This window comes from Melitaea cinxia, chromosome 15 (assembly GCF_905220565.1).
Source record: "Melitaea cinxia chromosome 15, ilMelCinx1.1, whole genome shotgun sequence".
Lineage (NCBI taxonomy): Eukaryota > Metazoa > Arthropoda > Insecta > Lepidoptera > Nymphalidae > Melitaea > Melitaea cinxia.
This window is the reverse complement of record NC_059408.1, coordinates 6,065,861-6,093,105: the sequence shown is the minus strand read 5'-3', so window position 1 is coordinate 6,093,105 and position 27,245 is coordinate 6,065,861. Positions and strand designations below refer to the sequence as shown.

Genomic DNA, 27,245 nt, shown 5'->3' with positions numbered 1-27,245 from the left:
ATTTGGAGTTCAAAATATGGGCTGTGTGGATATAAATGAATGCACTGAGGAGATAAATAAGTGTGATATCCTCTTAGAAAGTTGCTTCAACACCTGGTTCCTACTACTGTGTATATAAATCAGGACTTAGTTCTACTTATACTTTTGAGAGTATTTAAGTTAAATTATTGTGTGTGAAAAATGTCGTACTCTATTGAGTACGACATTTTCACACAAGTAATTAATAAAATGAATATAATTTTAGTTGTACAACATGTTTGTGGTGAATTTAATTTTCATACCTTTGCTCGAACGTCTTGCCGATGACGATATTGCCGAGATTTATCTTCAGAACGGTATCTTTTATCAAGTTTTTTGTACAATCTGGCACCAGTTGTATGCTTTTTGGGTCCGCAAGATGGAGAATCAGCAAACCCAGCTGGTGCGGGCACAATATCAGGAGTTGCGTCCGCATAAGATTCCTTAAAAGTTTATAATTTTTTTTAATAAATACTCCAAACAGAATGATGGACTTTTATATCAATTAAAATACAATTTTTATAATCACATAAAAAACCCTTGATATCTGTCATGAACGTACCCAGAATTTTGTAAAAGGGGGGCAAAATTGTAAAACTCCATGAGTAGGAGAATTTATTTATTAATATTTTTTAATTACTGCATTTTTGCATTTACTTTCACTATCTACAGTACTTCAAGAATGTCTTGCGGAAGTTTTGGCAAAATCTATCTAAAATATCAATTACTAGCTTCGAGTAAGGGTGGAGCATAGCCCCACCTTGCCCCACCGTGGGTACGCCTATAATCATTCATCACAATTTGTATCAGCCAACTTCACAATCTGTGAGAAGGTGATAAAGTAAACCTAGTAATAAAAGTCAGCTTTAAAGCGAGAAAACAAATTACTCTAATAAATGTAATTTTATCGTTGGGGTTGTGGGTTAGCTATTAATATCCTTCAATATTTTTGATAGTTATAAAAATTCTTACGTCCGTATGCGATGTTCTTGAAGTTCGGCTGTCATGATCATGAGTAGCGGTGACAATATGAACTTCTTTGCCGCAGTGAAGGCAGTGTGCCTTTGCTTCGCACTCTGCTCCGACCAAGTCATGCTCAGTGTGTTCCGAATAGAATACGGAGTCCGATCCTGGTGAAACGGAACGTAGAGATTCTGCTGAAGCCGCCTTTGCAAACTTTCCGTCTGCTGTTACAAAAACTACTTTTGCATCCACCGCTTTGACGTAAGCAGGTTTTACTTTGTGAGAAAAGCAACATGAAAAGATTCAATTTATTTCATTTCATTAAATCTTTTATTTCCACATTTTCACGTTACTTTCTCTTTCAAGTAAAAAAATCCGATAAGCGTGTAATATAAAATGTAATAAATATGTTTATATATCCACTTAAAAAACTGTATCCTAAATGTAAAAATGAAATAATTAAAAAATACAGTACAAAGTTCCTAACCTTGACCCTGTTTTTTATAATGCCTAGGTGATGACGAAGGACTTTTTATATATCGTAACGGAGTCAACCTTGATCCAGCATTATTAAGGGTTCGTGCTGTTTCAATATCTTCAGCTTCTAATGAACTTAAACAAGGAATTGTCGGTATAGATTGTTTTCTTCGTGGTAGGCTTCCGGGTAGGGATATGCTTTCATTCGATCCACTTTTCCGTCTAGGTCTGAAAAGTTATTATTTTCGTTACAACACTTATTATTCACTAAGTTATTTTAATTGAAAATAAACATTTATTTACCTATAAGCAGACTGATTATTAGATGTCGGAGATTTTGCAGAATTGTTATTACTATTTCCCGATTTTCGTCTCGGGCTGTCCCTTATACGTCTATGTTTTCTAGGAGACACGTTTCCATTACCTATTCCTGTAATTAAATGAATATTTTATAGTATAGTTTTTACGTTGATTCTTTCAACTAATAATTTATTAACAAAATTTACCATCTTTCCTGTATTGTTCACTTGAGTCGTCTGAAGTTGGTATATTTAAATGTAGCTTGACATTAGATCCTATGGTATCTCTTCTATCATAATGTGGTTGTCTGTAAGTACTATCAATTGTTTTATTTTGAGTAGGACTCTTTGCTTTAAGTTTTGTTCTCTTTACATATCTTTCTCTCTCGTTTGGCCTTTTATTGTCATTTTCCTTTTCTTTTATATTTTTTTCCTTAATAGACTTTTCAATATCTACAGTTTCTCGTGGCGATGACTGAACGCTTTTTGTTTTTTCTACAAAATGTGTTTTCTTTTTTCTAGGCTCGTTGAGTTTTTCCTCTAATGGAGACTTAGTGCTATTCGGTTTGAATATACTACGATCTGGTCGATGATTTGGGGATTCGTGTTCTTTATCTTTTTTGCCCCAATCATCTTGTGACGTAGATATAGAATCATCATAAGATTTTGAAAATTCTAAAGTAAAAGCCTTCTTTTTCTTTCTCTTTTCTTCCGATACCCAAGATTTTGGTCTACAAGTTGATCTGTATTTTTGCGAATGCTTGTAAGCTATAAAGAAAAATAACGTTTAATTGTTAGTTTTTATATTGTTATAATTTTTAAATATAATAATTTTGACTAGTAAATAATTTTACTTAAACCACCATCATCATCGTCATCTATAGGACTTTCATAATAACCTGATGATGAATAATGTACACTTCGTTCGTCATCGGATAAAGAGCCCTGTAAGGTAAGCAAATGCGTCATAATAACATGTATCAAAATAGTGTAATAGACAAATTGCACCAGGTTTTTATAAAGTATCTTACTATCATTTTAGGAACTAATTGTTCTTTTTGTTCACCATTAGGTGCTTTCTTTTCTTCTTTTCCTTTTGCCTCCGATTTTTCTGATTTTTCAGGCAATTCCTTTATTTTTTCAACGGAAACTTTATCTGATAAAGTTTCAGTAACGTTAGGGTTTGAACCACCTATACTATAACTACCGCTTGAACTACTTTTACCACTAATGGCGTCACGAGATATCTGTGTAGTAAAAAATAAATAAATGCATAAAAATTTGTGCATGTACAAGTAACACATTTATGTCTAAAAATAATAAGTAATAAAAATATCACTTACAGGTTTCCTACATATTTCATCTTTAGATTTTATAATCTCAGTCTTAATTTTTCTATTCGTTTCTATAGGTGTTATATCAGCTTTTACTTCTATTCTTTCAACCTTTGTTTTTGATAACCTATCGGGTAGCGGCACTGGAGGGGATGATAAATTAGGTACTATAAAGTCATCACGTATTTCTAACGGAGGTGAAAAACTTGGAACTATTAAATCTTCGGCAACATTATCAGTTTTGGTAGATGAATACAAACTCGAAGCGCTTTCAAATGAAGATCCTTCTTGGGCTTTGTTATTATTTTCAGAATCTGTAAATGTATTAAAAAAATGCTTTCTAATTTATCATACCTAAACGTTTAATGCGGTCAAGTAAAAGTCATGTACTTACTATTGTTTTGATTTTTACAATTACTCTTTTTTGAACTGTCAGAATTAGCAGTAACATAGTCTTCTGTCGTAGTTGTACTCTCAGATATATCTGTTGTATTAAGTTTACCAGAATCAGTCCTTGCTAAACTAGTTTCACTACTCACTGCTTTTGCTAAAGATGGTTCTGAAGGAGATTCTGCTATTTGGTTTGGTATTTTACCATTAGGTTCTTTCTGCTGAGCCTTCCTTTGTAACTCTTGTCTTCTCGATGGACTTAGAGCTCTTTCTCGCTTTTTGTTTATAAAACTAGGAGTCCTTTTAAATGGTATATCAGTTAAATCTAAACTAGGATGTGTGATAGCTATGGCAGGCGTATGGTTTGGTTTCATAGATATTGTTGGTGTTAAAGTTTTTGATATTGTGGGTTGTTTAGTAATTGGTAACGTTATATTAGGAACAACAGCTGGAGGTGACAGCGAGGCTCTTGTGTGTTGTACAGAACTTGAACTGGATGTATCTAATTTATTTCGTGGTGAGGTCGGTGATTGACTCTGAAAATTGTAAAAGGAGAGGATGTTAGGGGTATACGTCATATATTTTTTTATTAATGTTTATATTTTATGTACTAACCTGAGAGGCGTCAAATTCTTCATCTAACGCATCAGTGTCTAGAGAAGATCTTTGTTGATGTTGTAGTAACAGTAATTGTTTTCGTCTTGAAGTAGGAGTTAATAAAGCTAATGCGCCTGGAGACGTAGCTAAGGAACTTAAATCTGAAGAACTGAAAAACGTAAAAATATTAAACAATATTACTAATAATAATTATTTATAATATAATATTTCATTTTTATACCTTATAACTGTTCCATTATCAGTGCCGGAATCTACTTGTAGTACGGTCGCTTGTGATTCATTCCACATTCCATCAGAATGATCCCTAAACAAAACAAAAAAAAAAAGATAAACAATTGACTTTTTTAAGCTTTGATTAAATTTGTTTTAAATATCACACCTGCTTTGGTCTACTGTTAACGATTCACTGGAAACACAAGGTGAAGTTTTTTCGAGAGGTGCGAGAGTAGTAGTAATATTACTAGTCATGATTGCATGATTTGATTTTGTTTCAACTTCAACATTGCAGTTGGTTGGATCTGGTGATGCAGGACTTGATTTAGCCGTACTGAAAATATAATTATATTATAAAATATGTTTTTATTTAGAAGATAAATTTGTATAAAAAAGTGCTAATATTTTATAAAAATACTAATGATGTATAAATATTAGCTTGAATGGTCCGTTCCATAATACCCACCCATCCAAAGGAACTTCTTCCTTGTAAACTCTCTCTGTTTTCTCTTCAAAACTTACACTTCGAATTCTAAATGGTTCATGCTTGTAACTAATATACTTTTCATGAAAATCTTCATATGGTGCGTTTCCGTCTGAAGAACTACGAAGAGAATTACATGACTCAGAATGAGTGAAAGCGTAAGCATAAAAATTATTTGTAACCGAGAAGCAAATATTTACCAAAAGATTTGCTCAAGCAGTTAAGTTGTCTATCTAGTCAGTGAGTGATGATTAATTACATGAAATGTGCAACTAAATCTAATTGCATTTAAAGTAATTATAAAATTTTCTACTATTCATTTTATAACATATCACTTGAATTTTACTACACCTGAAAGAGCCATCGGGTTCGAATCCAAAAATGCCTTCATCTTTGATTGGAGTTTGACTGTAGTTTTTGGTTATGTATTGTCGATACATTGCTTCTCTTTCACGGTCTTCTTTAGTCATATTTTCTTGACTCGTTGACATTACTATAGGTGCATCCTTAACACCTTCGGCGTTTGTAGAGATTTCTGTTTTTCTGCTATTTTACATAAATGAAAAGCGAATTTATATTAAATAAAATGTAATAATAAATATCAATAAAATAAGAAGTAACATCATACTTACGCATCTAATAATATTTCACCTTCAGACAGAGTTTTTTGCAAAACTCTTTTATTTTTTCTGCGTAATGTTGTGAAAGGTATTGCCTCTTCGTCTGGCCTTGGTTCGAAATCAATTATTATTTCTTTTTCATTCTTTTCACTATCGTCTGTTGTCGTAGCAGAAGTTTCAGTTGACGGTTCCGATTGAAATGTAGAAGTTTTTGATAACGGATGAGAAGAGTTAACGGTTTTTTGGGATGTATCACTTGTACTTTTTGATAAAATAGATCGTAGCGACCTCTCTCCTTTAGCTTGTTTAGCTATTTCTTGCTGAAGGTATTCTAAATTTCTTCGATTCAATGCCATACTTTTTTCAATAGTTTCGATGTCATCATCTATAGTATCGTCTCTATCGCTTTCATGAATAAATTGGAAATTTTGTTGGAAATATTCTTGAGTTTGGCGTTGTAATGCACTAAGTTCTGACGATTTGTCCACTTGTGATGATGCTATTGATTTTATAGAAGATGAAGTTACGTCGTCTGAATCACCTCGTATCAGTGGTGAGGCTGGCATTACAGTGGAACGTGGCGATCGAGGTGGCTCTTCTGATTGTGTTCTGTGTAGTTTTTCATGATCCGTACCGATGATACTATAAAATCATTTATTCGTATAAAGCATTATGCATTTAGCCTATGACATCCCACTGCTGGGCCACTTTCTCCGTGTAGGAGAAGGATTGGAGCTTAATCCACCACGCTGTTGCACTGCGGGTTGGTGGATATGTTCCCTACTATGAGTAACGATCGCTATCAGTTATTTATGATAGCAACTGGGATTGATGGCTTAACTTGCTCTCCAAGGCACGGTGGGGATACCCACAATTACAAACATCCAAACCGGAAAAAAATATTTGTACATTAACAATTATCCATCCCGAGCCGGAATCGAACTCGCAAACCATCGGTGTTTTAGGCGACTACATGCACCACTACACCAGAGCGGTGTTCGTGTTGTATTCGTATAATATCACAAAAAGTTAAAAATATACTAATTATAAATATAATAATGATGATAGTTTACCTTTCAATATCTACAGCCACGTCAGTTGGAGTGTCGAGTCCAGCTAGTCTATCCCCTCCAACTTCAGAAAATGATTTTGTTAACCTACGTACTCCTACTGTATAACCATTAGTTTGAACGCCAGCTGCTACCATTTTTACCTACAAAGGTACATAATAATATTCTAGTATCGTTATATATATTCTAAAGAGTTTTCCATGATAAGTTACAAAGTTACACATACAAAGTTTTCCATAATATTGACCTACCCGTTTTATAGTTCTAGGACTTAGTGAAAGATAATTAGGTGGCAGCGGCTTTCTTCCTAAGCAAACTTCTGTTTGAGTAGCCTGTGTTCTCATCACTCCCTTTTTAATAGAATCTGAAATGTTTTTTTATACGTAATGTTTTTATCAATTTTAATATTATATAAGTATTTGTACTTAATGTAATTGTATTAATATTATATTTATTTTTGTACTTTATATTGGAAATAAATAATATGTGCAAATATGTGCTATACCTAAAACAACGACTTTCGGTGCTTCACTCTGTGTTGGACGTTGTACCGGCGGTATTGTATGGGTTTGTAGCGGCGCTATTGGTGGCGGGTAATGTATAGGAGCCGGTGCTTGCGCAGCTATGTACTGCGGATAAGGTGGAAACGGCTGGAACATTACCGGTAGCGTTGAATATGGCTTGTTTTCTAGCTGTAAAATTAACAAAGTCATATCAACAACAATATTTTTCGATGAGGCGTTTCAAATTGTCCTATTATCAATTGAGAGGATAATCATCTAATCGCTTTCAAGGAAACATGAAATAATAGTGTTTAGAGCTCTATTGATTTCCATTTAGTATATATTTATAATTTCAACGAACCTTAACTACACGTCCATCGATCAGTCTCTCGCAATCTCTCCTAAATCTACTACCGCTAACGGCAGCCGGCATCACTGAGTCGTCGAATGTTGTTAGCGTGTGCGAACGTGCAAACGATACGTGCTTAGTTCTGAAATAAATTTGAATAGGTATAATGAAATAAAAACTAAAAAATTAGTAAAAACTCATTAACGAAAAAAGTTTTCTGTGAATTTTAATCTATTTTATTTATAATATGATACAGCAAGATAACACTGTTTGTTTGTAACACTATCATGTTTCTTCGTAGATTTTATTAGTAGCATACTTAGATAACTTTATTCTTGTACGCTCGAATATAAATTTAATGTATATACAATTAATTATATAACAAGTAAACTTTCAATAGGCACAAAGGTACTTCAAAACTTATAAATAAATTGTATATATAATCGATCTAGTTTATATATATACTCGTATAATGAAAAATCTTTACACATTCTTCTATGCCTATGTTTTAAAACTAAGTTTCCTTTCTTATAAAAATCAAGTGTTATTAATAAAACTTCAATGTCTATGCGTTATTATTTTTAGTTTTGATATTTTAAAATCTTAACATAATAATTATTATGTTGCCTCATTTAAAAGTGATTATTTGGCTTGTAAAGAATAATTTTTGCATACATTAGTATTTATGCGTTGAGCTGTTGTTTACAGTCAGAAATATTAAGGATGCGCATATGTTAAAACAGTGGATTATATATGTACATATATATAATACGTAAAAGGTATATTACACACATTATTTTATTATCTAAGATACGAATTAGACGTGATCTTCACCCATCTGCTTTATAGATAAAAATTAAATAATTATTTTCTTTAGTATGTTAAAGTTAAATCGCGAAATAGTTGGCTGTACCTGACCATATTATGTTCGGTAACCGCCATTCAAACAAGACTTTTTAGTAGTCAACTCTATGTTATAGTATTTAATGCAATGAAACAGCGGTCACTTTAATGCTTACATCAAATATTTATTAAACATGTGGGTGAAAGTAACTAGTAGCAATGTGTATTAATAAGCCGGTTTATATCTGGCAACACAGTAATTATGCCAGGAATATAATAGACACCCAACGTTTGCATTTTATACAGGCTTCATACTGTCGGTTGGTACTCAATTTATTCCTTAAACTCGCAGGTGGGTCGCGGGAATTTTTTGCTCAACCCTTTCGCGATTTTTTTTCTGATATACTAAAATAAATATAAAATAAATTTCATCCGTTAAGCAGATGGTTGAAGTTCGTCTCTAGTTCAGATCTCCTACTATTACTTTATTATTTGATATTTGATTTCTTTTTAATTTTTATTTTTCTATTATACGCATAATTAAAAAGGTAATTTTCAAAAGTGTTTCCAAATTTTTAAACAAAATTTTGCACAAGCTTATATGATTGAAACCAATTTGGTTCTTTAGAAACCAAGTCTAAAATTACTATCCAACCACTGTGTACCAGGTCTAAAGGTCTTCATAGATAACTTAAGGTTTGATTCTTTTAAAAACTTAGCCCTTAAAACCAATTTTCTTTCTAATGTTGTATTTGAAATTGAGGAAAAATAAACATGTCTAGTATTGAAAATTATCTTCTGAATTACGTAAGAGGCTGTTCATAAAATATGTGACGCTGAAAAAGCTCGGCCTTCTCACAAACAATTTCGTGGTCCGAAAGCGCATAACAATTAATTATAATTGATAAGTTTTAAATTTATTTTGAAGATTTAGAAAAAAATATTCTCTCATCATATTATCTCGGCAAGTTAAACAAAAATCTCCCATTTTGCGAACTTATTTAATGGACAGCCCCGAATAAAATAACGAATATTCAAAAAAGCTAATATAGCCACGTCTATTACCTGTGCGGTGGTATGGTGAGAGGCGGTGGTGGAGGTGGCGGAGGTATCGGAGTGTGGGCGGGGCAGCTAACAAACACACAAAGTTTATATTAGGGTGAAAACAAGTACACTGTGTCTATGTATAAAGCTCAAGTTTCACTCCAAGGTTCATTTCATTCATTTATTTGTGTTAATAAAAAATAAATAACAAATAAATACCTGCAATAAACACATTGGTCATCTGTTCCTAAGATAGGAAACTTAATGTCTATATATAGGTGATTTATAGGTGACAGCCAACTGATATTACTACAAATACTTGTGATAAATATTTGAGTACATATAAATAATACTTAAGTCAATCAATACATATATTACATCCGAACTCAAGGCGGAAATGGAGAATACAACCCCTGCACAAGGTCATAGTAAACTGCGACAATGGGCCAGTCGAAAAATGGCTCTCGATAATACCAAAATAGCTTAGATCAATAGTAATGTCAAGAGGGATTTTTCAGAATTCCAGGCTCCTCGATTGTATTTTTTTTTTCACACACTGTCTTCTTATATTGTACGTCAAAATAGTTTTAAAAGAAGTCTCTATACCTATATTGTTATAGATTTTAGCCTAGTGTTACTTTAATATATAGAAGAACGTAGCGTCCTTTTGACCTTGTTGGGACTCATGTCGTAACAAGTTCGTCTTAGAAAATCGAAGCTCGGCTTGGTTTAATTTTCAATTACTATATTTATTACTATACTAAAGTACGTAAAGTTTATATAGAAGTATAACTTAATTACTTATATATAGTTTAATTTCTGTATCAATAAAAAGGATTAAGCAAAGAAATATTGTACTAATTGTTAAGTGTTTCATATTCACTTCATCATCATCATTACAGCCTATACAGTCCACTGCTGGACATAGGCCTCCACAAGTTTACGCCAAAAATAACGTGGACTCATGTGCTTTGCCCATAGTCACCACGCTGGGCAGGCGGGTTGGTGACCGCAGTACTGGCTTTGTCGCACCGAAGACGCTGCTGCCCGTCTTCGGCCTGTGTATTTCAAAGCCAGCAGTTGGATGGTTATCCCGCCATCGGTCGGCTTCTTAAGTTCCAAGGTGGTTGTGGAACCTTGTTATCCCTTAGTCGCCTCTTACGACACCCACGGGAAGAGAGGGGGTGGCTAAATTCTTTAGTGCCGTAGCCACACAGCACATCACACATACACAGCACATATTCACTTACGCTCTTATAACTATGATCAATATTTTATTGCTAGACAGGTGAAAGTTATGGCAATGCTCGAAATCGTTCTAATCAGTACCAAAATAAATATAATAAAACCAATAATTGAAAGTTTGCACATTTAAGTTACGATTTTTATGATATTTATAATTGTATAAATTTTAGCGTTAAGTAGTTGTGGACCTCCTCACCAATAATCGAAAAGCTAGAAAAAAAATCTTTACTGAATCGAGCATATCCAGACTGACCTAAGTCGGTCCACGCCAGTTTACAGGCATTGCCTCTCTACCCGAGCCGTCTTCACCGGGGGACTTTGCCCTCAGGGTCCTGCATATTGACCAAATGGGCCAGGGCCATACCTACTTAAAAGTAGGCTATAAAAACTGGTTCACTATACATTCACTGTATTGTTCATTAATACTTGCGATAATGGACACCGATTTTGATACAGAAACTACGCACATCATAGCGCATAGGGTATAATATTCTTCTAAGTAGAAAAAAGTCTTTACCCAGCTGTGGAGGCTTACAGGTTATTTCAGTAAAAATAAATACTACCTAAGGTCACGTTAGTACCCAAAAGCAATATTCGTAACTACCAAATATAAGAAAATTTACATGGAAATAACTCTGCTTTTTTATTAAAATATTGAAGGGAGTATGAGTTTTATGTATTGTCGTACGCAACACAAGTCGTTTTTTTCGTAATAAACGTCACATTTCTACGTCACCTCTGACGTTCATAAATGTATGCAAATCTCTCGGAATCTTTTTGTATGAGCGGCAAGGGGGCGTGGATATGATGTGCGCTATCTTGTCAGAATTTTTATATTGACAAATATATATTCTCTATTTGCATGGCTAATATTAATATCAACATTTAAGTACACTTATTATTTAGAAGAGAAATAGTGTAAGTTACACCTTAGGTTTTATAAAACTATGATTAGATTAAGAGTTTTTAGCCATAGTAAGAAAATGTAAAATATAGTTATCAAACCAAACCCAATATCTAATCAGATATGTCATATATAAAAAAATAGTCTATAAAACTCAAACAATTAAGAAAAAAGGCGTAGAACTTATTTTAAAAGGCCTTTGCAAGCTTTTTGTTTCACTTGTTGTTTTTATTGTGTTATCAGTCCGAACCGCAAATTTTTATATTGACAAATATATATTCTCTATTTGCATGGCTAATATTAATATCAACATTTAAGTACACTTATTATTTAGAAGAGAAATAGTGTAAGTTACACCTTAGGTTTTATAAAACTATGATTAGATTAAGAGTTTTTAGCCATAGTAAGAAAATGTAAAATATAGTTATCAAACCAAACCCAATATCTAATCAGATATGTCATATATAAAAAAATAGTCTATAAAACTCAAACAATTAAGAAAAAAGGCGTAGAACTTATTTTAAAAGGCCTTTGCAAGCTTTTTGTTTCACTTGTTGTTTTTATTGTGTTATCAGTCCGAACCGCAAATACCTAGAAGCATTTCTTAGAAATATATAAACTATTTTTCTAAATATATTATTTTTAATTTAGAACTATGACGTAAAACGATTCGTTCAATGGACATAAAAAACCTTTTAATCTCAAAATAGATTAAACTTAATGTGAAGGCCTTTTAAACCTTTTCAGCTTTTTTTAAAGAGGACGAAAATAGATAAATATAAGGTCCAGAATAATGACTTCGTCCTAATTGCTAACGCCCAGTGAGCGTGTAATTGCTTTAGCCTAGTCAAGTTTATTTTAACAAACAATGACAACATTAAACAAAGTTTTTAATGATGTCGTTGTTTAAATAACATGATTTTGTTATTTCAAGAGTACAAAAATGCTGACTGTTTATATATATACGAGTATAGCTTCGCTTCAAATTGTATGTAAGATAAAATCATTTACGTACATTTAACTTATACGTATTTTGAGTGTAAAAAATATATTATTTAAATCTAAATCAGCATATTGGGGAGGTTCCACGCACGCTGGGTAAGGCTGCATCGTCTCCGCGTCTCCTTTATGGAGGAGAAAGATTGGAGGTTGGATAATTGGCTAAAATTAGATTATTTTGCCTACTACAAATAACACTCACTGTATAATTATGCTAATGTTTTGTGGGGTGGGGTCTCCCCAGACCTCTCTCATAATAGTAACAGCTGCCTAAAAGTCATAATAATTATATGTATATATATATATATATATATATATATATATATATATATATATATATATATATATATATATATATAACATTTTCTGTTTTTCCACGCACGTGTAATTTTATATTATACTGCTATTTATGTATAATAAAAAAATCTTAGATCACTATAATAAAGTAGGTTAATCAATTTTATAACTAATATAAACCTTATATAAATATGCATACAAGTTTTTCATACTTATAATATTATTATAGCATTTATATTTTTAAACACGATCTAAAGGGCAGTTGTTCCCCTAACGAGACGAAGTGATGTAAAACTATAATTTAAAAAGAATATTTGCATTTATTAATAAGTGTTTTAGGTGAATATATAATCTTGGTTTTCTATCGCCTTCCCATCTTCTCTCTAGTTAAGAATTTTTAGCATCGACCATACTATTACATATTTTAAATATAGGTGTATTCCTAAATCCCACATCAAAAAAAAAAACCTTGATTCAAGGTATAATTATATGTTTGATTACGCCCAATTCTTAGACAGTCCTCTGGTCCTTATTTACTTTGAAATGGTATATTTTTATTAAATCTGAAACCATCTAAATAAATAAAATCTAATGGAATTAATGTAACAAAGATTTATTTTCTTGTTCGATCTTGTAAATAAATAACGGGTAGTTTCGTTTTAAGTGCGTTGAAGTAAATGTCCATACTAAAGTTGAGATCAATTCAATGTATGAGATTTTCGGAAGTAGCCCGAGAAAAGTTGATTCATCTACTTCATTAGGTTTCATTTATTCATCCTTTCCACTTAACAGATTTTACCCTGCATAACTTTGTACTTTGTTATCTGACTTAGATGAATAATTTTCTTATTGAATAGTTTTTATAACCAAATTATTTAAGATTTTTGGTGGTTAAGAGGAAATTATCTTATTTAAACTTTTTTTTTTTTAATTAAATAATTGGTAGGCTTTTATAAGCGCTTACGAATTCACAAAACAAAATACAAATGACAAGAGCGCGACCGAATCAAAATATATAAACATCTTCTGCAAATCCTTTTAATGCTATCATTGATTAACTGAAATTACAAGCATACTTCAAAGATACGAAAACAAACTTTAGAAGTATTACACAAGTGATTACTTAACACATTGGTTACAAGAGGCTGCTCACAGGGAACTGATGTACATCGCTGTCGGCCTTGACCTAGTCTCCGCGTATAGCAACTAGCCCTGATTCCTGAGTACGTCTGATAGCAGCAGTTATTAGAGGTTCGAATGGAATGACAATGGTTATAAGCCCCCAGTTGTCCGCAAATAATGGTGTAAGAAAAATATCAAAACAATTTAGTATTGTGAGGCCTCGGGACCACAGCGCTCCACCATTTTTGCCTAACTTACACTGATCTTTAATAGCAAAAGCTATGCAGAATCTATTCTATTACTTGTGTAAATAAATATTAAAATAATTTAAGAAAATTCATTAAGGGAGTTCACCGTCAAAGAAATATTATAATGTTTAATCTAAAAAAAAAAAACTATAATATTTTAAAAATATTTAATTTTTCATTTGTCGTATTATGTTTTGTCGTATTACTTAAATAAATATCGAATTACTTCATTACGTGTTTTCTATGTGAAGTTAAGTTGTGTAGTATTCTAAGATTACTCATAGGTATGCCTTTTAGTGAAAATATAACAAGACAATAACTTAAGAAAGTCGAAAATCTTTAATCTAAGTATCACATTTCTTTTTTGGATTATAACTCGTATACAGAAATCAAAATAACATGTTTCATATTGCACCTAAAGTTTATTAATTAACTAGACACACACATATATACTCTTTTTGTCTATTATTATAGAAATATAGTCTTTGACAACAGATCCTTAATAATGTTTAAACAAATAATTTAAATTAATACATTATACGTGATAACCTACTAAGAATATTTTTCTAACATGAATGTGACTTTGTAACTCGATATCCTCATTTCACTCTTTTTTACTATATTTCTCATAAATAAGTTAGGTTAACTTTTAACGGTCAACATAGGAGAAACTTTAAGAATTGGTAAGATTCCCATTATTTTATTCGCTACGCAATACAACGTGACGGATCATAACGTGACCAATACTCCACGTGACGTGAATTAAAACGTCAAAATAGGATAACTTGAAGGTATAATGTTTATTTGATATTTTTCCGTCAAAAATAACTTTGTCGTATTTGTCGTACACATTATTATTATATGACTAGGTTGGCAAACAAGCGTACGGCTTACCTGATGGTAATCGATTACAGTAGCTTATATATGTCTGCAACACCTGAATCATCGCAATCGTGCTACCGACCCTATCCCCAATTCCCTCCAGGAGCTCTGGTCACCATACTCACCAACAGGAACACAAAACTGCTTGAATACAGTATTATTTAGCTCTGATCTTTTTCCTGCTGTGCTCTATCTCAATTAATACAACACAATACACATAGGACACACTCATACATGGATACTCATTACTCATGGATATGAGTGATGAGTATACATGTATATGATGATACACACAAATACACACTTACGCGAACACACATACACACAGTGCAGACTAAAGATTTTTCCATCCAAAACCACAATACAGAATACCGCAAAAGTGTATATACCTTATCTATAATTACAGTAATAACAATATACTTACGGTATAATAGAAGGTGGTCTAGGCAATGAGCCACCTCGGCTTACAGACGCGATTTGGTCCACACTATAGTTTTGGGGCCAACCCGCGTTATCTTCTATTACCGATCTGCAAGTAATACAAATGGTTGTATTAGGTATTATGTACGCTTAAGTAGTATTTTCAAATGAATAAAACCGTTGTATGATACTTATGATTGTTTGTGTATATTACTATAATTATAAAGTTATGTAATTTATGTATTTGTAAAGGTTAATTGGTTTTGATAATTTACCACCACAGGCGTTATATATTTATAGTACTCCTTCATTTAGGTATATCATGATTCAACCTGTAACATCTATTACTGGGCTCAGGCTTCTTTCTACATGTAGGAGAAGGTTTGAAGTTTAATTCATCACGCTACTCCACTGGGGGTTGGCAAAAAAATATAATTTACTTTAATGTAAATTGTTTTTTTTTTTTTTATAAGTTTTATACTAATATCATGCTATTAAAAGGGGTCAGAAAAATGTTTGTTGTATATTTTTGCCCTATTTTTACTGATTTTTTTAGTACCAGAATTCAGAATACTGTATTGTGAAGTCAAAATCTGTTTTATCAGTAAATTTTTATATTCATACTTTTAAAACTCAATTAAAACGTAAGCACCCATTTCATAAATTAATCTCTCGTGGTTCTATTTCGTTAAACACTATCATTGTAGCGATTGTAGCGATAAAATTTAATTTTGTTTGTAAGTACCAATTAACTCCATTCAGACAAATAATATTCTTTTCGTAATCCCAAAAAGTAATAATTTAATATAACTTCCAAAATAATGGATATTTAAATTGACAACATCGGTACTCTCTAAAATAAATAAAAAAATATTATTTCACCTTTTTTCATTTAAAATTAATTTTATGAAATTAAATTATTTGTGGACGTTTAATCCTTATCGGCCGCGGTTGGTACATTAAATTTTCTTTTTTATTAGCCACGCTAGGGAAATCAAAGGCAAAGAAGGTCGTATTTAATTTGCTCAAGATGGCTTATTTTTTATTATAAAAAAATGCATAATTAATATACATATGTAGTATTATTTTGATTTAATTATTATTTTTTCAATATAATTATTGTAGAACACAACTGAGAACACTCAACGAAACATTTATTTATTCATTCAAAATACACACTTTTAACGTTTTAACTACAAACAATTAAAGAATAACTGCTTCTTCACTTACATGTAGCTAGCTTAAATGTAACTGGTATATCATACTTTAATAAGTAATACATAATGATAATTTGATATTCGAAACCTTAATTAATTAAAACGTATAAATGACAACTTTGTCATACAATGTCACAGAGGCTATTTATCCACTTTTTATGTGCGCTCATAAAAGTTAGAAAAATGTCCAAGAAACCTTCTTTGTTTCCATATAACCAAAATACACGTTTTTAAGTTACACAACAACCCTAAAATAATACTTATCAAGTTCAAATTAATTTTCAACATACAAATCATTGTTGTGGTTTTAACATTAATTCCCCAATGCAACAATATAAAGAAGATTAATCGCATGATAATGAAATGGATTTTTAAGTATAAAATTAAAATAATGTGAAACTATAAGGGTAACATGAGTCTGTACTTTGTGTTTAAAATTGTGAGAAATATATTTACATTTTACTTTTCAGAATACTTTCAATAAATTAGCAATTATTAACAGCCAATACCTTATAGTACCTCGTAATTTGAATCCATTAATATTCATATTTCATTCAACTAAGCATTCAGTTCGCGTTAGGGTGTGATAGTTACAAGTACCTAAAGGTCACCATTGGACGTGCAAGTATTTAAATTGTTGGGGATCGTGTACCATTAAGTTAACGAGGATATAAAAAAGAGGATATAGTGTAAGGACAAGGTTATACAATCGTTCGATATATTACAAAAAAAAAGATCTTATGAGACATTTTTTCTATTTTAAGCTTCTTTTTTCTATTTAAGAAACTGATATAATAGACCCTATTAGACGTTTTTTACTATTAAAGTAATGTGGAAATTTCATGGACCATGGACATCATTGATTTTATTATCCTCGATATAATTTCTTTTTATAATAAAATAAACAAAAATAAATTATGACGCACTTATTTAGTGCTTAAGTTTTTTTAAAGTTCAATACCTAACTAAAGCGTATTTTTTTTATTTACTTGAATTAAAAAAATATAACTAAGTACTATTTACTTATTTACTGCACGAAAGATTTTTATACATATTATTACTTTATATTATAGTATAACTTACTGTGGCCACTCCATCCGGGTGAAGTCTTCATCTTCTGGCATCCAGGTGTAGCGTTTGGGGTCAGGCTGACTGCACACCGAGCGGGGCCGCCGGCGGAAGTATGAACATTCCAGGTCTGCATCGTATGCGCACACCTCGGGAGGTGCTGGACTCGGCTGACCAAACCTAATATTTATTTATTGAAGTATTTATTAGGAAACACGCAGCATAAAATAAAAGTTTTCAAAATAATACTCCTACATCATAAAAAATATAATAAAATTTACATAAGTAAATAAAGTGTCTACTCCTATTTAAGAACATTGAGTGAACCCGATGAAAGTTAAATAAAATGAGTCTAATCACAGCAAATAAAATAACTAATAGTAAAATTTATGTGTAATTAAATTTATAAAGATTACTGAAAACTTAAAGAGATAAATATAAGATAATTTCTACCATATCAGATTGATCAAATATCATCGACAAATTTTGTTGCAGTGGAAATTGATATCTCTCACCAAAACAATAAAAAAAAAAAAAAACATTTTCGTGGTCAAACGTGGTCTTTGTGGTCGTTATTGAAGTATTTTTATACTAAAGTTACAACTAAAACTAGTACGAGCCTTATAGGAATCGATAACCAAAAGTAGATGTGTATAAATACAACAAACAAATATCAAAAATCAACGCTAGTGTAACCGCGGACGTCAAGCACGAATTACGCAAAATAGCTTTCTGTTAAAGGGTCGTATCATGTAACCTGTCATGTTATTCCGCTAAAGCCATTTTGATCACCGAAACTGACAGCTATTGGGGAAAACGGTAACCGAAGAATTAAATAACGCTCTTTGAATAGGATTATTTTAATATTACGGTAGCGAAAATCCACTCGAAGTGAAAAAGAAGTAATGTTATTTACTTACTACTACTGAAAAATTTGCACTTGCCCTTGTATAATAGAAGAAAAATGCAAACGCAAACAAAAATCGTGTACTCGTTTTAAAAATAATTGTGTTTGCTAGCAAACGAAAAACCGCCTTCAATTACATTGACAACTAATACAACGTAAGTAGACGAAAAAAATTAACGAATGCACTAGTCGTCACTACGATTTTCGAGGGTTTCCCTCGATTTATCTAGGATCCCATTATCAGATCCTGGTTTTCTTATCATGGTACCACCGTGGGGTAATCTTCTATTCAACAAAATAAGAATTACCAAAATCGGTTCATAAACTACGAAGCTATCCCCGAATATATATATGTACGGTCGAATTGTGTAACCTCCTCGTTTTTTAAGTCAGTTAAAAATGATCATATTCTTTTGGTTTATGCTACGAAATAAACTAACATTTCACGAGTGATCAATAACATATCAATACTTCTCAAGAGAGATTGTCTAAGAATTGTCTCCTCAACTAACTTAAGGAAAGAAAAGTGATCTATCTTCGTGTATACTCAGTTTTTCACACACCTTAACTAACTTGTAAATTAACTGAACATTGAGCAAACCAAATGAAACTTAGAAAGTTAGTAAGTGTGGCTGAAAATTAAGCAGTATACAAACATACCTGGGAAACCGCTGCATGGGTGCATAATCGGTGTTGAGGTTCTCATCTGAGGGCACTCGACGACGGACACACACGGATAGAAATGATGCCCTGGAATTAAATGTAAATCTTAATTCATTAAAAATATGATTTTTGATAACTAAGTACATTTTGTCTTTCATGGATACAGTTTTGTAGTTTTTTAGCTAATCCCTGTTTTTTACTTTAACTTACTAAGTCTTTATATTCTTGCCTTTTAAACCCGAATTTCATCGTTCTTGGTTTGCACTTATGTGGAATAAGAAATTGCACTTATGTGAAATATAAATAATTTCTTCCTTTTGTCAATTACGCATGTGTGATCTTCTTAATGCATTCACTGCACATTGATAATTAATTTATTTACACTTTCGCAGACTAATACAAAGTTGTAAACAATACATGACATTAAGAAAATACAAGTTGCATCAGTTGCAACGAGCGGCCTCATCGCCAATGCAGCGATCTCTTCCAAGCAAACTTTGGGCTGAAGACATAACATTACATAGCGAGTGTGGGATGGGGCGCAAAATTTAATGTTAAAGGAACATAATATATATATAATATATACAAATAAACATACACATATATAAAATATCACAGTATAAAGCACTGAAAAAAAAACTGCTTAACATAAACTAAGACGATAAATACATTTCTTTAGTGAGTCTTTCAAACGTATCTAATGTTTGAGCACGTTTAATAGACATTGCCAATGAGTTCTAAAGACGACAAGCTTCTAAAGTAAAAGATTTGGAATAAAAGGATGAAGAATGGGGAGAGATCTTCAATGTCAGGCTTTCTTTCACCGTTCGTGAGAATCACAGAGAATCTCAAATCGATTTTTTAAATAGAGATAGAGATAATCACTAAATGAGAGCTCTCAATTTTTTTCTTTTAGATTTGTTTTTTTATTATAAAACAAAATAATATAGAATTCATTATGCATACTAATAATATTATAAACGCCTGTTTTATTGCACCATTATGTCTTTATCATTGATAAATAGTGTATTTAATCTATAATCTATAATCTATAATCTATAATCTATAATCTATAATCTATAATAATATATATAAAAGCGAAAGGTCACTCACTCATCACGAAATCTCCGAAACTATAACACCTACAAACTTGAAATTTGGCAAGTAGGCTTCTTATAGGACGTAGACATCCGCTAAGAACGGATTTTACGAAACTCGACCCCTAAGGGGGTAAAACGGGGGTTGCAATTTTGTATGAAAGTCCTATGTTTTTGAAGTAAGAGACTTGAAATTCAAAACGTATGCTCTATAGATGATGAGAAGGTGTCCGAATAATGTATCTTTAGAAATCAACTCCCTTTTGGGGTTAAAACGGGGGATGGTAGGTTGACTCACTCATCACAAAATCTCCGAAACTATAACACCTACAAACTTGAAATTTGGCAGAAAGGCTCTTTATAAAGCGTAGACATCCGCTAAGAACGGGTTTTACGAAATTCGACCCTTAAGGGGGGTAAAAGGGGGGTTGGAAGTTTGTGTGAAAGTCCCATGTTTTTGAAGTAAGAGACTTGAAATTTAAAATGTATGCTCTATAGATGATGAGAAGGTGTCCAAATAATGTATCTTTAGAAATCAACTCCCTTTTGGGGTTAAAACGGGGGATGGTAGGTTTACTCACTCATCACGAAATCTCTGAAACTATAACACCTACAAACTTGAAATTTGGCAAATAGGCTCCTTATAGGGCGTAGACATTTGCTAAGAACGGTTTTTACGAAATTCGACCCTTAAGGGGGTAAAAGGGGGTTGGAAGTTTGTATGAAAGTCTTATGTTTTTGAAGTAAGAGACTTGAAATTTAAAATGTATGCTCTATAGATGGTGAGGAGGTGTCCAAATAATGCAAAATTATATAAAAGAGAAAGGTCACTAACTCACTCATCACGAGAACTCAAAAATCGCTGGATGGTCTATCCATCCAGGTTGGACAAAGATAAAATTTGGCAGGGAGGTAGATTATAGTTAGCAGACGTCCGCTAAGAACGGATTATATGATATACCACCGCTAAGGGGGTTTAATGGGGGTTGATAGTTTGTATGAAACATATACAGCCTAAAAATAAAACTAAAAATGTGGTGTATAGAGAGATTTTATAAAAATAGCTATTAAATTATATTAAATTGTGCCTTTTAAAAAGTTACTCAGTTTGATAAGCATTTCAAGTGACTGAAATAAAAAAATAATTTGCGTTAAACATCTTAATAGTAATGCATATCTTCATAACCACGCGGATGTAGTCGCGGGGAACAGTTAGTGTTTTATAAAACAAAGTCCCCAAAAGTGTATGTGATCCATTCGCTCGAAATCTACTGAACGGATTTTTATGCGGTTTCACCATTGGAGAGAGGGCGCCACCATTGGCAAGAAGAAGGTTTACGGAACGGCTAAGCCGATTTTGATGAGAGTTTCACTGGAAGTGTGCCGGGAAAACTTTGTGACACACTAATTTCAACGCGGGCGAAGCCGCGGGCACAGCTAGTAGTATAATAAAAATATATCGTGAATTCGTGATATAACATTATTAATAAATTAAAAATGTGTGCGTGTTAACTCTGACACAGGACTAGAGTTTACTCCTTAAGAACGATTACCGTGAATTTAGAAATTACGAGGTTTTATTGAATTAATCAAATCATTAAAATCTCAATCAGGTAAATTAAAACAATAAAAGTCTAAAGTCAAAACATAAATTGAGCATAAGTAATTATAGCAGATAACTGTACCGGCAGTATAGTAAATGCTGGTATACCATTATACCTTAGCATCACTGCTCATTGTTGTTTCACACGATTTTAGTTCACATATGTTTTTTTCTTACCGCACGCGTTATGTGATTTCTCAAATTACGTTCAATAAAATCATACAACACATCAAAGTAAAATACCTTCAAATATATATCGATGGAAAAGTCTTTAGCTTTAGTATCCAGAAAAGAAGGGTGATAAAATATTTAATTTGGTTCCTGAAGACTTTCCACGAGCCCATTTATCGAGAGAAATCTATTGAGGGGTCAGATACAGGAAGCGTTGAGACTTTTTGCCATTTTAACTAAATTAACAAAGCGATTTATTTCGTGAGGGAAATGTTCAAGTGTTTCATTAAAGCGAATATTCAGCTATAAATTAACTGAGTTTAATGGTACAGAAACGGTGAATTGTTTTCTGTTACATTTCGTAACGATGTTATTAACGTAGACGTTACTTCTTGTATGCTTAACCATTTCTTTTATAAGTTTTTTTTAGTGTGACAATGTAGTGCTTTAGAGGTTAAGTTTTCTTTTGTTTTTATTATTGTAGTCATTAAACTTTTTTGTGGTATATATTGTAGTGAGCTATAAATATAAAAAATTGTTTTAACTGCATGTAAATATTGTAGTTATTAACGAGAAATGGTCCGATATGGTAAATTATAATAAATTGTAATAATAATTACAATAATAAACGGCGGTGCTTTGTTTATTATTGGAGATTTCAACCGTTTAGTTGAAATGCCCACAGAAACCTCTTCCAATATTTTTGCAGAAACAACCTAAAAGTGTTACGGTAATTTTTTGTACTTGAAAAATTGTGTAAATGGGTATGAATCTATAATTATATTGTACGTGAAGCAAAAATTTTGTGTTATTACGAAAATTGCGCTAACGTATGAAATTTTGCTCACTTATAGTTTATACACAAGGAGTGCATAAAAAATACAATGTATTTGACACACACGCATATATACTCTTTTGTTTATTATTATGCTTTGACAACAGAACCTTGACAATGTTCAAATCTAAAATTGAAATTAATTATGGTCGAATTTCGACCACTGGGTGACCATTTTAAAGATGAAACTGTAGTGTTAAATTTAATTTAAATTTAATTTGATTCAAGTTAAATTAACTAGTTTAATTCCCAGTATTAATTAAACAGAGCTCAAACTATTTGATTACGATTCAAACACAATAAAAGTTATGTCAATTATAAAAACAAAACGGCCGCGATATTTTTTTTCCAACTACATATCACAATAACGCAGTGTTAAAATATAAAATCCGATATGCAAAAACCAAACATTTTCATTTTTTTAGAATATCAGAGCCTGCAAAAAGTAATTCCATTTCATTGAGTCTAAAATCCCTATCTAAATAAATCACAACCGCATCAAATACGAGTTAATCGATGTAAATAAGAGGAAAAACAAGAGAAAACTCGAAGCCAGAACCGTTTAATTCGATGATCCCTTTCTTATCTCGTCAGTCCCGATAGCCCTATTCATCTCCGTGTGACGCATAAAACGTTTGAACAGAAACAATTTATTGTTGACTTGAGGCTAATAATTTTCAAGTCCTCCGCAGAAATGGGAAGAAAATATTTTGGCTTAGACATGCTATGAATGAATTGAACGTCAATAGGCCTCGTGGGCGATCTAAGATCTTAACGAGAAAAACCGAAGAAACGTAAGTTGGACTCGTCTTGGAAGGGTTCTATAGTAGGTACGTCTTACAATTTTTTATTTCAAGCTTTTTTTTTTTATTAATTTTCACTAACACTATATAATGCTACTAGCTTTGAAAGACATCTAGTTATCAGAGAGAGTGCACCTGTAATGGTTGTATGTACTACATTTTATGAGATATTTATTAGATCAACATATTAAGATAGATTCAATAGAATACCCACTTAATTTAAGTGAGGTTTTTGTGAAGTTTGGTATCGTAATTGGGTTCAATTGACCCACTTTGGTACGGAACTCTAATATGATTTCGAAAAGAGATTTTTCCGTAACTGTTTCTAACGTTATTCTACACGAATCGTAGATAAGAGAATCTGGTATACCTTTTGGGTAAAATGTTATTTGGAATAGAAGCCATTTTGTGATTTTTATCACAGACACATTACGTCTCTATCTTAAATATATTTTATGGCTATACTTTTAGTATCAATATATAATTTAACAGTTTTTTTTTTGTTGTATGAACTTAGAACATATTTATAAAAAAAAAAATATGTAGTCGAAATTAGTACACATTTTAACAGATAAATAATTTGATTATAAATAATAAATAAACGATTCACACTCAACGGACCCCAGTAGGATTTTCTCCTGTGTCGGGGGTCCGGAAACACACAAACACACAAGAACAAACGCAAAGATCACGACAAACATCTACATGGGCAAATATCTGTCGTGAGCGGGGATCGAACCCGCGACCGCCAGTGCAACAGTCAGTACTATGACCGCTGCGCCAACGCGTCGTGGAATTGTTTATTATTTAGTTGTGTCATCGTTTGCCATTCCTTGTTACATTGTATAAGTTCATCATCTATTCGTAATTATCAATAAGGGGTAAGGGAGGTGGGGAGTTGTCAGTCCTAAAATAATTAAATTTATTTATATTTCGTCTCTCGATAGCTTGAAGTACAAATGCCGATGCTTTAAAAAGTCGTTTAGTAATAGATAATATAAATGTCTCTATCACTGGGCCTAATCCTAAAAACATTGTCCTGCTACCAGACCTCAGGCTTTACAGAAGAAATCTTTCGAAGATATTATAATAAGTATTTGGAAATATAGCTAGTTGTAATTAATAACAAAACTTTAGTCCCTTGTCATCCTTCTTGTAAGTAAATTGCAACCTCGTAAAGCTCAGGATATTTACTAGTACTTTTTTTTGGAGTTTACTTCGATTTTCACATAAGGCTCCCGGTATGAAAAAAAATATAAGGAGGAATATCTACTGAAAGAATGACCTCTTTGCGTTGCGCTCGTTTATTTACCATTTGATATAGTAAATTTTTTTTAGACTAGTAAGCCTTTTTTGTGCCTATTTAGACAGTTGATCTGAAGGAGTAAACTCCAGTCGGGCGTCGGAGTTGACACACTTTTTTTAAAATTCGAATTTGATTTTGAGCGTTATGTGACTATATATATCGTATTACGTATTCAAGACACATTTCGGTTTGAAACCGAATAATCCTCAGGAAATAAATTCCATAACGGACGACCACAAAGTTTTCAGGGTATAGCTTTTTTATTTTGTTCAAAGTAAATTCGTTCCTTACTGGGCACGTTGAAAATGCCGCCTACTGTTCTACATATTTTTTTCCTGAATAAAGATTTGTATATATCATATATTTTAAATTATATACTATCTATTATATACTATCTATTTATATATTATCTATTATATATTATCTATTATAATATAATTATGTATTCCCAAAATTGTTTTTGAATAATACTTAAATAAAATAATTTAAGATTTTGATATAAACTTCAGGATAGATTACGATTATTATATTTTAGGTGTATCTGAGCCCAATTTTTTTTTCGATTTTTATAATCTATACATATAAATAAAATTGAAATGTCCTTCTATGATTTCAAAATAACTGTGTTTTATCAAGTGGATTTAGTTATTTACACGATACTAAAGCACAAAAATCGATTTTAAAAATGTTGTCTCTCTGTCTGCCTATCTTTTTATGTATGCGGGAAAATCTTATGAGCGGCTAAACTAATTTTATGAGATTTTCACTAGAAAATGGAGGAGATTGTGGAGCAACATATAGGCTACTTCTTACCCCGGAATTTTCGCGAAATCGGGATTTACGCGGGACAAACCGTATTTACTATGCGCGAGTACCTACCGCCCAGATAGATATATATATATATATAATAAATAAACGTTTTCTATTAAATACGATAATGCTTGCGAGTAAATCTATACATCTATACTGATATTGTAAAGGTGAAAAGTTTGTTTGTTTGTTTAAACGTGCTAATCTCAAGAAATACGGCTCGAATTGAAAAATTATTTTTGTGCTGGATAGCCCATTTACAGAAGAAGGCTTAGACCATTTTTCCTCAAATTAACGTGAGTGAAATCGCTGGGCGCAGCTAGATTGTCATAAAAATCAAATCAAAATAGGTTTTAAAATGTAACTTATAAACAGATAGAAGACTTTCTCAATAACCCGTGACGATGGCGCTGCAACGTCGCCGAAATGTAGTTTCAAAATAAATCGTTAAAAGTAATCGGTCAAATTGAATTAATCATAAGTGTAATCAAAACCAAACCGTACGGCTATCTAGTACATTAAATTACAAGTTTAGTTCTAATTTTTTTGTTACAAATTATCTAAACTAACAAATAACACGATATCCCTACAGCTCTAAATGAGGCACATAATGTATATTCATTCCATCTTTCTATATTAATTACCAAGGTAATTAGTAACTATTCAATGCTGTTGTATATAGAATAATTAATTGGTAATCATAATGTCTATATCTAGGATCCGTTTAATCTATTGATTCACTTGTTTATCAAATAAGCGTCCTAGTTGTTATTATGTAGAATTGTATTACAATATTATATATACAATTATATATTATTATATTGTATATACAATTATATATTATTATATTGTATATACAATTTATTGAATATTAATTGAAGAAATTATTATATATTCTAATACAATTACTTTATAGTCAATCGTATCAATTTTTAATGTATCTCTCTCTTAGTTAAACTAATTGTAGGCTATCTAGCATTCATCATATTTATGTACGAGTATACACAGCATGACATACAAAGACCGGATGGTATGAGTTTAATTTCATTGAAGATGGGCCGGGTGCTAGTATGGGATGTAACCTGTTCAGACACGCTGGCCCTTTCCCATCTACATGGAACCAACAACAAAGCTGATGCGGCTTGTGAAGCGGCTGAAAAAACTAAAGCATACAAATACAGAGATCTAGGCTCTAAATATGATTTTGTCCTATTCGGTGTCGAGACCCTTGCTCCGTGGGGTCTTAGCGCTATAAGACTTTTTAAGGAAATAGCAAAAAGGTTATTGGACGTCACAGGAGACCGAAAAGCTGGCAGCTACTTCGGACAAAGAATTAGTCTAGCTATTCAAAGGGGGAGAGCTGCCAGTAGCTTCGGAACCTTGTCTAAAGGGACTTCTTTTAATAATGTTTTTTAGTTATTAT

At 32.0% G+C, this 27,245-nt stretch overlaps 1 protein-coding gene across 1 annotated transcript in view; it reads right to left on the bottom strand.

Annotated features, from left to right (window-relative positions):
- LOC123660638 overlaps positions 1–27,245 on the bottom strand; it is a 59,719-nt gene that overhangs the window by 27,886 nt on the left and 4,588 nt on the right. The window contains exons 4-27 of the mRNA XM_045595694.1: positions 19,195–19,284; positions 18,908–18,910; positions 17,643–17,807; positions 15,347–15,451; positions 9,247–9,312; positions 7,351–7,480; positions 6,992–7,178; positions 6,738–6,850; positions 6,490–6,629; positions 5,429–6,058; positions 5,148–5,342; positions 4,779–4,916; positions 4,479–4,646; positions 4,320–4,403; positions 4,097–4,247; positions 3,486–4,017; positions 3,101–3,405; positions 2,789–3,004; positions 2,606–2,702; positions 1,965–2,537; positions 1,762–1,888; positions 1,475–1,686; positions 991–1,202; positions 282–461 (exon numbers count right to left, since the gene is read on the bottom strand). Of these exons, the coding sequence (XP_045451650.1) occupies positions 282–461; positions 991–1,202; positions 1,475–1,686; positions 1,762–1,888; positions 1,965–2,537; positions 2,606–2,702; positions 2,789–3,004; positions 3,101–3,405; positions 3,486–4,017; positions 4,097–4,247; positions 4,320–4,403; positions 4,479–4,646; positions 4,779–4,916; positions 5,148–5,342; positions 5,429–6,058; positions 6,490–6,629; positions 6,738–6,850; positions 6,992–7,178; positions 7,351–7,480; positions 9,247–9,312; positions 15,347–15,451; positions 17,643–17,807; positions 18,908–18,910; positions 19,195–19,284 (4,819 nt within the window). The remainder of the gene's footprint in view (positions 1–281; positions 462–990; positions 1,203–1,474; positions 1,687–1,761; positions 1,889–1,964; positions 2,538–2,605; positions 2,703–2,788; positions 3,005–3,100; positions 3,406–3,485; positions 4,018–4,096; positions 4,248–4,319; positions 4,404–4,478; positions 4,647–4,778; positions 4,917–5,147; positions 5,343–5,428; positions 6,059–6,489; positions 6,630–6,737; positions 6,851–6,991; positions 7,179–7,350; positions 7,481–9,246; positions 9,313–15,346; positions 15,452–17,642; positions 17,808–18,907; positions 18,911–19,194; positions 19,285–27,245) is intronic.